Source organism: Anabrus simplex, chromosome 3, assembly GCF_040414725.1.
Source record: "Anabrus simplex isolate iqAnaSimp1 chromosome 3, ASM4041472v1, whole genome shotgun sequence".
In the NCBI taxonomy this organism is placed as follows: Eukaryota; Metazoa; Arthropoda; class Insecta; order Orthoptera; family Tettigoniidae; genus Anabrus; species Anabrus simplex.
Window position 1 is genome coordinate 294,905,766 of NC_090267.1, and position 15,467 is coordinate 294,921,232.

At 38.6% G+C, this 15,467-nt stretch overlaps 1 protein-coding gene across 1 annotated transcript in view; it reads left to right on the forward strand.

The window, feature by feature from the left end:
* LOC136866781 (histone-lysine N-methyltransferase 2C-like) overlaps positions 1 to 15,467 on the forward strand; it is an 811,555-nt gene that overhangs the window by 254,706 nt on the left and 541,382 nt on the right. The window contains 3 exon segments of the mRNA XM_067143888.2: positions 1,022 to 1,210; positions 14,919 to 15,127; positions 15,219 to 15,344. Coding sequence (XP_066999989.2) covers positions 1,022 to 1,210; positions 14,919 to 15,127; positions 15,219 to 15,344 — 524 coding nt within the window.

Sequence of the window (15,467 nt, forward strand, 5' to 3'; positions counted from 1 at the left end):
CATGTATTTCAGAGAGTTGTGTCGGTGGCAGTTTCTGGTATTTTCTCTTCACGTTACGGCCAACAAACATAACAAACGTTATCAGCAAATTAAATTTCCGTTCATTTTACAGTCTGATAAAGGGAACTATTATGCATTTTGTTGCGTGTGTCAGTGTGATATAAATATCATTATTCGTGTGTATGTGTCATAAAAGAGAATTATTGTTCATTTTCTTGTAACCATTTTTATGTTTTGTTAGTTTAAGATTTTAAATTTAATGGTCAGTTCGCATTGTAACTATAGATATATATGCCTTCTATGCTGTCCTTTTTTTCACCTAAATCATGGTGCAATCAATATGTGTGATGAAATCCAAGAATTTAAAAAAGTCATCCTATTTTTGATTTCTAAAAGTTGGCAAGTATTCAAATCCTACTAAACAGCTCCAATAATGGGTAGAAATCCTAATGTAAGTCCCAAGTGATGCGAGGGATATTTGCATATTATCACTGAGAGATCATAGGAAATCCTCTAAACAAATCCACAAAGTTTGAGAACATTCAAGAATTGATGTTTCTGCAAGAACTGTTGTAAAGAAATTATTCTGAAATGGCCTAAAAGCTAGATCACCCTGGGAAATGTTTCTCAACTAAACACAACCTGAAAATCATGTGAAATCATATAGAAGTGATAAATCTTGGACAAGAGATGATAACGGTAATCCAACAATGTTCTGACAGAACCTTGATATGAAGTAAATGCAAAATATACTCAATTAAAACCTGCTGAACATTACATGTAATTTCAGTTATAGGTTAAAAAAATGCTTTCTTTAAAATGAGTTGAATTTATTTTGATGAATAATAAATTATTTTATGTTCTCAGTATCTTTTTATCAGTTTCAAACTAGGAAAAATAAATTCACTACTTGGAAAATTTTATTTCCCATATTTCTTGAAAAGTTTCCAGAGTTACGGTCATCAGTGTATATTGGTTATTAACTATTGTGTAACTGTGCTTTCATTTGTTCTATCATAAGGTGATGAAGATGCAGCTAAAGATGAAGAACCAAAGGAGGAGCCTGTGGAAGTGTACAAAGAAGGAATGATTGTTGCCCGTAGGGAAGATGGCAGACCACCTGAGCCACCAGAAGGTTTCACAATCTATACCACAGAAAGTGGGGAAATGGTTTTAAGGCGGAAGCGGCAACGCAATTTACAGAAATTGGGTAAGATTTACCTTAATTGACTGCGTAACTGTGGTAATTTTTGTCGTGCTCTTGTCTGTGTCCTAAACCTCTTACAAGATGATGATTAACTCTTTTTTTTCTCTTTCATAAAATTTCATTATGTTTTGGAATCACAAAGTTTTATAACTTGAGAAAGGTGCTGTCAGATGATTACTGTTAAAAATTATGTACAGTACTGTTTCTTGATTATAATTAGAAAGAAAACAGTTCAACTCAAGAATTTTTAAAATACTCTGTTTGTAGTTACTTCTGATTGCAACTTACCCAGCATTTACATGTAAGAAATCAACTCTATACTGCAAGTATACTATGTCATTTTGCAGGCAGTCACTTCTCCCAAGGAAATTCTCACTGATAACCATTCCAGGGTTGGTGGAAAGAAATATAAATTGGAGTTTGCTTAATATTTGAGACTCCTGTGGATTGTTTTCCCTTAGCGGAAGTTAATACAGTGGAATCTCGATTCTCCGTTCTTGGAGAGACCATGAAAGAAAAACGTACAACACGGGAAAACGAAAAATCCGGGAACGAATGAACCATCAACAATTTTACTAAACACCACAAAAATGAAATATGTATACTTATACTCTTACAAACGCCCCTAAACCAAACCAAACTACAGCCCTAATGGGCCTTCCGCCTACCAAGCGACCGCCCTCGGTCCGAAGGCCTGCAGATTACGAGGCATGGTCAGTGCGACGAATTATCTCAGCCGTTATTCCTGGCTCTCTAGACCGTGGTCGCCATATCACCATTGAACCATTGAATAGCTCCTGAATTAAAGGTACCTAATCGTAGAATGACTGAACCTGGAACCAGCCCTCATATCCAGGTGAAAATGCCTGACCTGGCCAGTAATCGAACCTAGGCCCTCCGGGTGAGAGGCAGGCAAGTTAGACTGCGGGGCTGGCTTAAAACGTTAATTACCTGTATGCGACTTAATAATTTCGAAACTTTACATTCAGTTTTACCGGGGAAACTTCGTCAAATTCCTTTCAAAACTTACTATTTCAGTTCAGCAACTTTGATCAGCAAAACTCTTCGAAAAATCTAATACCCATAACGCCAAGCCAAACAACAATCGACCACAAGTGGTTTTTAATTCTCTAATCTAATAAAATAAAGCACATTAGATACAAAAGCGTCCAACATGATGGCGAAATCCATCCTTTTTTAATCTTCCATTGTAATTTGGTCACCGGTATACTGTTCCTAGTCATTTTATGGAAATCTTGTACCGCATAAATTAGGCCTCCATCGACTTTTAAAGGTTATGTTGAACTCGAGAATATGGTTTCGAATGTATCAATCCCCAAGTTCTCGAATGCATTTATATTCAATTCTGCCCGTCACTAATCACAATCAAATTAGAAAGAGAAAAAATATCATTAACACTTCTGAAATTACTATTATTCGCAACTTTGAGCTCAGCTAGAAAGCCTGCTCGCTGTACAAGTCTGTCCGAGTGCAAAATGCTACTTTTTAAATGTAACATGCGCAAAGGAAACGACTGTGGTTTTTATAACATTTTAATACAAAAACGTGAAATTCCCAGTCTTATATTAGGACGAAAACAGTAACAGGCAATCCCAAAACATCCCATGGCTTTATGTATGTAAGGTGCAACATCTGGTCTCGACTCTCGATAGCATATATATGATAATATTAAAATACTAAATTTGTGTTACTTAACCTGTTAACGCTGAGCATGTCCATATGATCACGGCCTGCATTCCTTCATTTAGATTGCTCTCAGTGCTTTGTATAGCGCTGGAATTGATTGCTGACTGTGTAGATCAATTCAAGAAGCATGTGGCAACTGTGTGCGAGCATATTATTACGTGATACATACCGACTCATTGTTTCGGTGCACTTTCGTTTCGTGTGATTGTCACAGCAGCTGAATCATGATGGCGCGCTTCAAGTAAGTTTGATATTTCACATATATTTATGTTTAGATTACACAGCTAATATGCTTAATAAGTTTGGGAGTGATCTATGTTCACATTATGATGCAGTTAATTTGCATTTAACAGTAAATATTACTCCCTTAGGCACTTAGAACATTGCGTGATCGTATGATCACGCTAGGCGCTTGTGTTAGCTATTCACCCTGTGCGTGTATTTGATGGTGGACGTTATGCTACCTGTTACTATTACTGTTATACATCAATTTTCATTGAACACCTTTATTCAGTTTACGGTCATCTATTCTACATTTAAATAAATTGTGCCTTGTTAACATATATGCAGCTACAAAACCTTGTTTCCCTTTTTACAGGGACATTACGCTCCAAGAAGTATTAGATATTCTTGAATCGGACGAACCAATTGGAGAGGTTAACAGAGCATTTTTATTGAACCTCCGGAAGCTAATATTCACTCCGACGAAGAGTCAGGAGATGAAGATGTTGGTGGTTTGGTTGATAACCTCACAGGTCGCCAGATTTCAAGTAAGGCAGAAATTGTACTTGCTGGCAACGATCGTATAGGAGGCGCAGACAATGATCCCGTTTCATCAGGAACAGATAGGATGGACCAGAATGTGTCGTACTACAGAGTAGGCATACGTGGAAAGAAATGGTGGTGGTCGCTATTCACATGGCTCCTGGACGTATCCATTCACAATTCATGGTTACTGCTAAGGAGGTCTGGATGTGATTTGTCACATCTAGAATCTCGTCGCCACATTGTGCAAACATATCTACATAAGTTCAAAATAATGCCAGTAGGAAGAGGCCACCCTATCACCTCGGGATACAGTATCCAGCAGAGTAGTGTCACTGACGATGTACGACTTGACGGGATTGGGCACCTCGTAGCGCCCTGCAATCGACGACGCTGTGCTGGAAAGGAATGCTCCAGTAATGTTCGCACCGAGTTCACAAAATGTAATGTTGGACTCTGTGTTCCATGCTTTGTCCTATTTCATACAGTGTGAAGCATACAGTTCTTATATTTGTTCCTATTCGGTAATTTCTGTGAATTAGATAACTTGAATGTAATATATTACGAATATCTTGAGACTTTTATTGCTTTATTTATGTATGTACATATTGTAATTAATGTATATTCTTCATAAATTATCATCTTTAGTTTATTTTAGTGTATTTTGTTCATAATTTATCAATATCAATACAAAAAATCTATAAATACTAAAGAAATGCTATACAGAATGAAATGCTAACACATCCGCCTAGCGTGATCATATGAACACGCCACCTAACGACGAAACTGTGGAAAGTATGAGCTTAATATTTTGAAGTTATGTTATACTATGAACCTGAAGTGATTTAGACGAATTTCAAAGAAAACGGACGAAAAAAATAATTTCGGCATTAAAGGGTTAAGAAGGAGCAGTTTCGATTCCTGCCTGAAAGCCCAGATACTATATAGTGCCCCGAGGGAAATGCTGAAAACCTGTTCGGCGATACACTTGAAAAAAGTAAAAAAAATAATAAACATCTAACTCAGGACATAATGTAAACATTTTGCAAGCACGAACATTTGACGAAACTCATTCCGTCTTCAAATAGAGCTGTTAAAATGCGCTCTATCTCTTTCCAATTGTTGTGGGCCCTCTCTGCTTTATGATTTCCAAGGATTTTCTAAACAATACTATCCGAATACGATGCTAAGATGATCCCGTACGCAAGTTCACCGCCGATCGCTTTTCTAGTACAGTACTTCCTCAAATTACCGCAATGACGGGACGTCAACATCAAGATCTGTAAGTATGCCATAGCCGTCGCTTTGTAAGGTACGGTTTCTTGAAAAACGCGTGATCGAAGATTTAGCATTGATGGGACTAACATTTCTGGGTGGTTGATCCGGGAAATCGTTTCTTTGAGGAACAGATAATGCGGGATTTTTACAATGTGATTAAATTAGGATGCTTGCAGGACCATGTAATTTGAACGAATAATACGGGAAAACGTAGTTTCCGGGAACGTATAATCGAGGTTCTACTGTACATCCTATGCTGGTCATGTTAATTTTATCAGGCCTAGGAACACTTAATGAAATGTTTCAAATTGTTACTTGAGTTTCATATTTTTATGTGGACTTACAGGGCCGGTTGCAGGAATGATGACTACTTTTAAGGCAGGTCTTCACTAATTAACATTTAACAACATGTTCAATGTTGAAAGTGTTAAATGTTAACTGGTGACACCATCAACATGTTGATTGTTAAATACTGTTCCATTTAACATTGTGTCCAAGCTTAATAAACATGTTATACTTGACTTCCTTTGTTTATTTACAGGTAGTTCATCATATCAATTTGTGGTAATACATTTACGTGGTGCCTCGTATTTTCAAACAAGGACAATGTACTCAGATGAAGAGCATTTGGCCTTTGATATTGCCACTCTTGCTTCTTGTTATGATTTAGAAATGCAGTTTTATTAGGCACATTTCCTCCCCTCATCCTGCTTATTGCTTCAAAAGCAAACCACTTTGACGTATAAACTTTTCTGAACTTTTTGCAGTTCTCGACTGTACTGGAAGCGGAGGGACGCTGGTTTTTTCAAGGCACTTGTGGGGACAATTATAGATAATATTGAGTTACTGGAAACTGTTGGCTTTCTTCACATTATCTCTGTATTCCTTTGATGAGACATCCCACAAACATCCCAATCATTAATTAAGTCCAGAGTAATCTCCTTGCTCCATGCCATTTCTGACTATAAATTTTAGTATAGAGCAGAGAGAACGACACAAGTATCTTTCATACAACTCTTGGCTTGTTGCATCCAATGAAATTTGTCTGTACGTGCGCCAAATGTTAGTCAAGTTGTCTTTCTACACATTACTAAAATATTGGTAAGCATGAGCATGACTTGCCCACAGATAATATCGCTTTCTGTGGAAATGAAATCTCATATAACATTGTTGTTGTAACCTATGGCTTTATTGGGAAGTAACACCAATACAAAATTGATATCTCTAGACAACAGTACCGTCGTCAACTGTAAGTCAATCCGAGTATATATGACTTCTTCCTGCATACATTGACCAGTTAACTCAGTTTATGGATGTGTTTGCAATGACTAAACAGACCAATCCTGGCATAAAACATACGCCCACACAAATCACACTGATTGGATGCAGGAGGGCGGGGTTGTAATTGACAGAGTTTTCTTCCTTGTCACTTGGCCTTTTGATATCTGCGGCGTTCCCTTTCAAACAAGTTGACAGCGATGGATGTAGTGTTCCGCCACAGTGAATTGTTCACTGCACCTTCTTCCCATGTCTGTATATTTATATCAGTTGTCTTCATGATTTGTTTCAGCTGGTCCTTAAAACTCTTAAGAGTGGCTCCATGAGGTCTACTGCCGGAGCAAAGTTCACAGTAAAGAATTTGGCGGGGAAGCCTGGTATCTCCCATGCGGTGAACATGGACTAACCATCTTAGTTGATGAGCGATGATTGTTGCCTCAGCGCTATTTAGCTGCGCTTTGTGGAGAACTGCCGTGTTGGTTACATTGTCCTCCCACTTAGTATTGAAGATGTATCTCATTTTCTGTTGGTGAAAGTGCTCAAGTTTCTTGATATCACGCCGGTAGAGCGTCCAAGTTTCACAACTATACAGCAGCGTGGAAATGACAACAGCTTTGTACACCATGAGTTTGATATGCAGTTTTAAGGCATTATTCATGAAGGCTCTGTGCATTAATCTTCGGAATGCTGCATGAGCAGCCTCAATTCTTTTATCAACCTCTTATTCACATGTACACCATTTAGACAAGATGCTCCAAGATATGAAAAGTGATCAACCTGTTCCAGTGTTGTTCTTCTGAACTGAGGAAGAGTTAATCCTGGGGCAGGTTATGCAAGTATTTCAGTTTTTTTTTTTTTTTTTCATTAATGGCAAGACGAAAGTGATCACATGTAGTTTTAAAGCAGTTGACTGACTGTTGTAGTTCTGCAAATGTTAGAGCAGGAGATGCGGTGTCATCAGCATACTGCAGTTCTGTCACCAGGATAACCAGAGTACGTCTCCGTGTGCGAAGTCTTGCCAGATTAAAAAGGCCTCCATCAAAACAAAATTTTATCTCCATGCCTAAGTTGTTTGCTGATGATTCGTGCAGCATGGCAGCTGTGTACAGTGCAAAGAGTGTAGGAGCGAGCTTACAGCCTTGTTTCGATCCATGAGTGATTGGGAACGAATCCGATACTGAGTTACCATGAAGAACCTGTCCAGACATTCCATCATGAAGAGCTTGAACCAATTCCATGTAACGTTCAGGACTACGAAAACATCTCAGTACTATCCACGTAGCAGATCATGGTACTGAATCAAAGGCTTTTTCCAGATCATAGAAACCTAAATACAGAGGTTGCTGTTGCGCTCTGCATTTTTCCTGGAGTTGTCTAGCACAGAAGATCATATCTGTTGTGCCTGTGGAGGTTCGGAAACCACATTGAGACTCAGGCAAAATCTTCTCTGAGATAACTCTGAGCTGGTTTAATAGAATCCTTGCGAGAATTTTGCCTGCAGTTGACAAAAGCGTTATACCACGGCAGTTCCTACAAATACTACGATCGCCTTTCTTGAAGATAGTAAGAGGATGAGTGTGAAAAGTCTAGTCTTCAAGAGTATACAATGGAACCTCGATTATCCGTTCCCGGAAAATACGTTTTCCCGGAATATGCGTTCAAATTACGCGGTCCCGCGAGCATCGTAATTAAATCACGTTGTAAAAGTCCCGCATTATCCGTTCCTCGAAGAAACGATTTCCCGGATCAACCGTCCAGAAATTCCAGTCCCATCAATGCTAAATCCTCTATCAATCGTTTTTTAATAAACTGTATCTCACGAAAGGACAGCTATGGAATATTTATGGATCACTGCGATAATTAAAGCAAGTAGGGCCTACTGTACCGGTACTGGAAAAGCAGTCGGCGGTGAACTTGCATAAGGGACCATCTTAGCATCGCATTCGGGTGGTATTGTTTAGAGAACCTCGGAAAATCATAAAGCAGAGAGTGGCCACAACAATTGCAAGGAGACACGGCGCATTTCGACAGCTCTGCTTGAAGACAGAACGAGTTTCGTCAAATGTTCGCACTTATAAAACGTCCATATTATGTCCAGGGTTAGATGTTTATATTTTTACTTTTTTCGATCGTACTGCCGAAGAGGCTTTTGGCACTTTGCTCAGGGCACTTGCAGAGTAACTGGGCTTTCAGGCAGGAATCGAAATTGCTCCTTCTTAACACAAATTCAGTATTTTTGATATTATCGTACATAATTATGTTAGCGAGACCAAAACGGACGTTGCACCTTACATTTAAAAAAAAGAAAGCCATGGGAGGTCTTGGGATTGCCTATTACTGTTTAGGTTCTAATGTAAGACTGGGAATTTTACGTTTTCGTATTAAAATACCAAAAACCGCAGTCGTTTTATTTGCGCACGTTACATTTTAAATGGTTGGTATCATTTCAAACTCGTACTGACATGAGCAGTGAGTGCGCTTTCCAGATGACCTCAAGGTCACGAATAACCGTAATTTCTGAAGTTTTGGTATTTCTTTTATCTTTCTAATTTGATTGGATTTGTGACGCGCATAATTGAATTTAATGCATTCGAGAACTTTTAAGAATCGATACATATATTCGAAACCATGTTTTCGAGTTTAACATAACCTGTAAAAGTCGATGTAGGCCTAATTTGCGCGGTACGAGATTTCCAGAAACTGACTACGAACAGTATACCGGAGACCAAATTACAATGAAAGATTAAGAAATGAACGGATTTCGCCATCATTTTGGGTGCTTTTGTATCTAATGTGCTTTATTTTATTAGATGAGAGAATTAAAAACTACTTTTGGTCGATTGTCGTTTGGCTTGGCGTTGTTAGATTTATCGAAGAGTTTGGCTAGCGTAATCAAAGTTGCTGAACTGAAAGACGTTTTCACGGGAAAATGACGAAGATTCTCCTGTAAAATTGAATATAAAGTATCGAGATTTTGAACTCGCGTACCGGTAATTAATGCACTTTCGCGGTCTAACATGCCCGCCTCTCATCCAGAGGGCCCGGGTTCGATTGCGACCAGGTCAGGCAATTTTACCTGGATGTAAGTCTGGTTCCAGGTCCACTCAGCCTATGTGATTACCTTTAATTGTGGAGCTATCTAATGGTGAGATGGCGACCCCGATCTACAAAGGCAGGAATATCGGCCGCGAGGATTCGTCGCACTGACCATGCGCACCTCGTAATCTGCAGGCCTTCGGGCTGAGCAGCGGTCGCTTGGCAGAAAGTCCCACTGGGGCTGTAGTTTGGTTTGGTTTAGGAGTTTTTGTAAGATTATAATTATACATATTTCATTTTTGTGATGTTTAGCCAAATTGTTGATGGTTTTCATTCATTCCCGGATTTTCCGTTTTCCCGTATTGTACGTTTTATTTTCATGGTCCCTCGGAAAACGGAGAATCGAGGTTTCACTGTACCTCCATTTTGTTTCAGTTCCAGAGGGATGTTATCAGGACCAGGAGCCTTTCTTGGTTTTAGTTGACTGAGTGCTTTGGTGAAGTCTTTGTATGTGGGTGGAACCGCCATCCATAGTTGCTGGGGCTGCTGAGGGACATTACAAAGAAAGTCCTCAGTGACATTGGAGACACGATTTAGAAGTGCAGAGATATATTCCTTCCAATGCTTCAAAATTTCTCCATTATCAGTTAAAATGATCGAGTTGTCAGCAGTCTTCAATGGCCCTCAATGAAAATCGAATTGAACCATATATCTGCTTTATGCCAGCATTGAAGTTTTGCAAGTCACGGGCATCAGATATTCTTTCCAGTTGTTCAGCTTTTTGTTGCCACCAGTTATTCTTGATTTCCCTAATTTGTGCCTGACATTTTCCCTTAAGTTCCAAGAAATGTGATTTCTTCACATTGGAAGACGGATCTTGATGATAGGATAGATAGGCTTCCTGTTTGGCATTGATCAGACTTTTAATTTCTTCTTCTTGTACTTCTTCTCTCCCTTTGTGCCGTTCGGCATCAGAACATTTCTCTCTGAACCTCACCCAGGGTATACCTTTTCGCACCAGGTTGTTCCCTTGTTATCCGTCCGGCTGCTCTCATGTTTCTTGCATGTTTGTCATGTCAACTTTATGTGTACTGTGTTGTCATTCTTTTGCACTGGGCAGGCCATATTGCCCTGTGTACTACCATAATACATTTGTGTTACAATATTTCAGTGCTATTCATTGTCCACACATTGAGTTAACACCTTGTCCTTTCATTTGTATATGTCACATTTTCCAACCGGACTGGTATCTTTAAGAAAAAAAATAGTTGCCACAACTTTTGCCCCAACCCTCGTATATATTTAATACAACGTGAATTCGGACTTCGAATTTACAACATGCTAAGCGTGTAATCTTCTTGATGAGGAACACACTAACAAAGTTTCACTGTATTTTCACACCTCTGGTTAAATTTTGGAAAGGCTATTCCCAAGTAAATTTATAGAAAAGTGGTTCTCTACTAGTACTTGAAATTTGTTTTCATGATACATATAAGGTTAGGTGACGCTCTTTGAATAAGAAAACTGAAACGTTTGCCATAGAATCCACTGGAGTGTTACTACCACATGTTTTCTACCTCCAGTAACCCATCCACCTAACCCACCCTAAACTATTCCTCTTTTATTTCCTGTCCTATCCATCCCTATCTTCTTTCAACTTCCAGTTCTATTAATCTTCTACTAATCCTTCTCCTACCAGGCGAGTTGGCCGTGCGGTTAGGAGCGCACAGCTGTGAGCTCGCATCCGGGATATAGTAGGTTTGAACCCCACGGTCGGCAGCCCTGAAGATGGTTTTCCGTAGTTTCCCATTTTCACACCAGGCAACTGCTGGGGCTGTACCTCAATTAAGGCCATGGCTGCTTCCTTCCCACTCCTAGGCCTCTCCTGTCCCATCCTCGCCATAAGACCTATCTGTGTCAGTGCGACGTAAGCCAAAAAAAAAAAAAACCTCCTCCTTTATTACCTTATCCTATCTTTTCTTTTCATCTTTCCTCTCGGAGAAAAGAGAAAAATATTTTCCGAATTGAACTGTATACTATAATACCACCTACAGTTCAGATCATTACAACATTCAAATTTTAATTCATATCTTGCGCTACCTCAAATACGACCCAAACTCTTATCTTCAAGAAATAACACGCTATGCATTTGCGTTTTTCATTTGTTTCTTTAGATGTCATCGGAGCTGTAGTAAGGCTTGTAACCGCTTTGAAGTGGATTCATTGTTCTTCTCTGATGAATTACGCTGCAGGGGTCTTGTACGCGAGATTTATTTTTCATTTTCCATTGTCCCAAAAGGCTTGGGGGGGGGGGGGTGTCTAATACGCGAGGGGGCCTAATACACGAGCAAATACGGTAATATCCATATAATGCCTAATTATTTTGAATGATATAAATATTCATGAAAGCTACTAAAATTTGTAAAAAAAATATTTATAGTTCATTTACATTTAAAAGACGCATCAAATCTCATTTGCGGTTAATCGTCATTTGGCGTAAGATTCCGACATGAGATTTTTCCCTTACTACTGGACTTACTAATAAAAACTATCCATCAGGGATAGGGAAACACTACATACGATTTTCCGACATGAAGGCATTTTACGTTGTTTATCCTTGGGTAAAATGAAAATGATATCTACCATTTCTCAAGATGAGAGGAAAGTATTAAAAGGTGTGAAAAACATGAGAGAACAAATATGGAAAATGTTTCTGCTGGGCCTTTAACAAATTCATGAATGGTGTGAAAAACACCAAACAACAAATATGAAAATATATGCATGGGAGGGGCCAATAACAATATCAGAGTATTATTGCAGATCACACTCTTTCTAAAACAAATGTTAATAGAAACCTTTTATTTTGGAGCAGTAGGTTATAAAATATTATTTTCCTGTCACACTCTTAGACAATGAATTGAAGGTTTTACTCACCATGTGCGACTGCGACAGAATGACTTTGGCTGCCATTTTGAAAACTTTGACCAAGTTGAAACTCAAAGGTGCGAGTTCAACATTTTCGACCTCTGCGCGCTTTAAGATGTGGATGCCAGTCCACTTTCTGAAAGATTTTAATGTTGTCTTCATTAGAAAGGAATTTCAATTTTTCCATATCCATACTTAGGCTTTCACAAGACAAATATGCACTACGCTTGTCATTTTCACACGGTTATGTTCCTAATCCGCGCAAAAAAACTTCACTGCAAGCACAAACAGGCTCACTTTTTCTGTAATCATGCAACTGTGGCGACGGCTTTACCTGAGTTGTAAATCACCTTTCTTTTACAATGGATGACAAATAACATTTTCAGGGCTAGGAGAAATGTGGTCGTACTCATAGTGAGCGGTAGTAGCGAAATTTCATGGAGCGATAGGTATGTTTATATGTTCCTAATCCAGATATAGGCTACCGTATCACGCGACAGATATTCGCTACATTTCACTGTGCCACTCAACACAAAATCAATTTCTAACTTCTGAATGGAATTTGAAATACAAGCACAAGTAGACTCACTGTGTTATCCAGAAATCATGCTGCTAACTGGCAAGCAGAATTGAACATTCCTGATGCTAACGGCTTGCTCCCCGTACGTGCAACTTATCCTGTGAAGTTCAGGAATTTAAGGCCTTTTTCTCTAATCTCGCAACTGTGCTGATGGATCTTACCCAAGTTGGAAATCACATTTGTTTTGTAAGGGATGACAAATAACATTTTCAGGGCTAGGAAAAATGTGATCGTACTAAGCAGTAATAGCGAAATTTCGTGACGCGATAACTAAGGTATAGATTTAATATGATTAGAATCAGGACTTTGAATTTACGATGGTGCTAAGCGGGAAAACGTGTTAATGAGGAATGCACTAACAAGGTTTCACTGTATTGTGTCCATTCTTGCTATGTCCAAGGGAATACCATGATACATTTTACTACCTAGAGTCTGATATCCTTGCATGTCGGTACATGTGTACTGTGTTTTGTGGATTGTAGGTCAGCTGTGTTGGCACTGGTAAAGGCTGGTGGTTGTTTTTTTTTTCTTTTTTTTTTTTTTTTTTTTTTTTTTTTTTTTTTTTTTTTTTTCAACGGAATCAGTTATAACGAAGGCATTGCTACTTGATGAGACCAGCTTTATCAGGAACATACTCAAATAATATAGACCACCCACTCATCTCTGCTAGAGAGTAAGATGAGGTCCCCCTGGTAGCATTAGAGGAGGACCCTTGTTTTACTGAAGGATTTATTTTTGTATGCTGGTGTGTGCCCGCCCCACTGTGGACCACTGATCTAAAGGCTGCAGGACGGTGGTACTGGTTTGGGAGATGATTGTGTGAGGTATCTGATTGTATTAAAATGCTAGACTCATATTAGGAAGAAGCAGGTTTAATTTCTGTCTGAAAGCGCAGTGACTAGTGACCTGAGGGAAGTGCCAAAAACCTGCTTGGTGACACAGTTGTAAAAAATCTGTGAAAAATGAACTCCTAACCCTGGACATAATGTAGTCTTTTCAAAATTTAATTTTAAGTTATGAGCATTTGATGAAACTCTTTCTATTTAAGTAGAGGTGTTTGAGTGCACTCTTATCTCCTTTCAACTGTTACGGCCATTCTGTTGTATAATTTCTGGGGTTTCCCTTAACAATACCAGGTGAATATAATATGAGGATGATGCCTTGAAGCAAGTTTAATGCCAGTTGCATTCCCTATACTTACTCTAATTATTGGGATGTTAATGAAGTTCCATAGGTATGTCGTACCTGTCTTTTTGCGAGATACTGTTTCTTGAAAAAGGCTTGATCGAGGATTTATCATAGATGGGATTGAAATTTGTGGATGGCTGATGCGGGAAATAATTTGTTCAAGATGCTGGTAGTGCTGGATTTTTAAATACATGATTTAATTAGGATGTTCGAGGGACCACGTATTTTGAACAAATAATTTGAGAAAACCTTGTTTTTGGGAATGGATAATGGTGTTCCAGTGTACATGCAATAGTTTTCTCTTATTCATGTAATTAAAATATCTATACTGATAAGAGTTGGCATGGTGATTTGGTTCACGTAACTATGGGCTTGCATTTCGTAGAAGGTGAGTTTGAAGATGGTGATGATGAGTTTGAAGACCACTGTTGGCAGCCCTGAAGATTGTGTACCATGGTTTCCCATTCTCACACCAGCCAAATGCTAGGGGAATTCCATAATTAAGGCCATGGTCATTTCCGTCCCAGCCCTAGCCCTATCCTATTCTGTCGTTGCCATGAGACCTGTCTGTATAATTGTGAAGTAAAATCTATAACAAAAAGAAAATAAAATACCTATGCATGTTGTGAAAAAAATGGTGGATGATAGAGAAAAACGGAAGTCATTTCTGAATTCAGCAGCAGGGAAAATTGTATGTTCAGTACAAATGTTGATAAAGAGCTTTTTTGACCATTCATTTTCTTGGCTTGTGTTATTATTAAATGTACAGTATGTATTAAAGCTTCTGAAGAATATTTGCTTTAACATTGAACACGTCATAGACATTGAAGATGAGTGGTTCTTTGCTCTCATTCTTGTTATATGTTACATCACGAAAGACCATTTTATATGAATCCAAGAAACTCAATTATTTACTAATTTGAAATAAATTACAACAGGATATTCTTTTTTTAGGTATTGGGGGATTCATTGTAAGGCTTCGAGGCACGCGCTGCAAAGATAAAGAGGAAGAGGAAGGTGCAGCAGCTACTGGAACAACTGGAACCATACCTCCAGTAGCTGGTGGAACTGAAGTCACTACCCCTGAAGATAAACCACGCCGAAAACCTCAGAGAAGACGACCAAGAAATAAGCTTATGGAGAGTTATCCATCTTATTTACAGGTTTGATTTGGAATTTAGTGGTTTTTACTCTTGTAATTATCTGTAATATATAATACTCATCTTTGAAATGTAATGTATTAATTCTGTGTAGGAAGCATTCTTTGGAAGAGATTTATTGGACTTATCAAAGGAAAAAGGGATGCAGGGAAGTAGTAGCGATTCTGACGAAGAGCAGACATCTGCACTTCAAGAAGATAAAACCATTCAACTGTCACAGGTTAGAAGATTCTGAAGTATCCTCTGCATGAGCAGTCTTCCATATTCCTTTTGCTAATTTACATAATTATTGATTGAGTAGAAATCTGTTTTTCTCTAATAACTGTTCTGATACACTGTTATT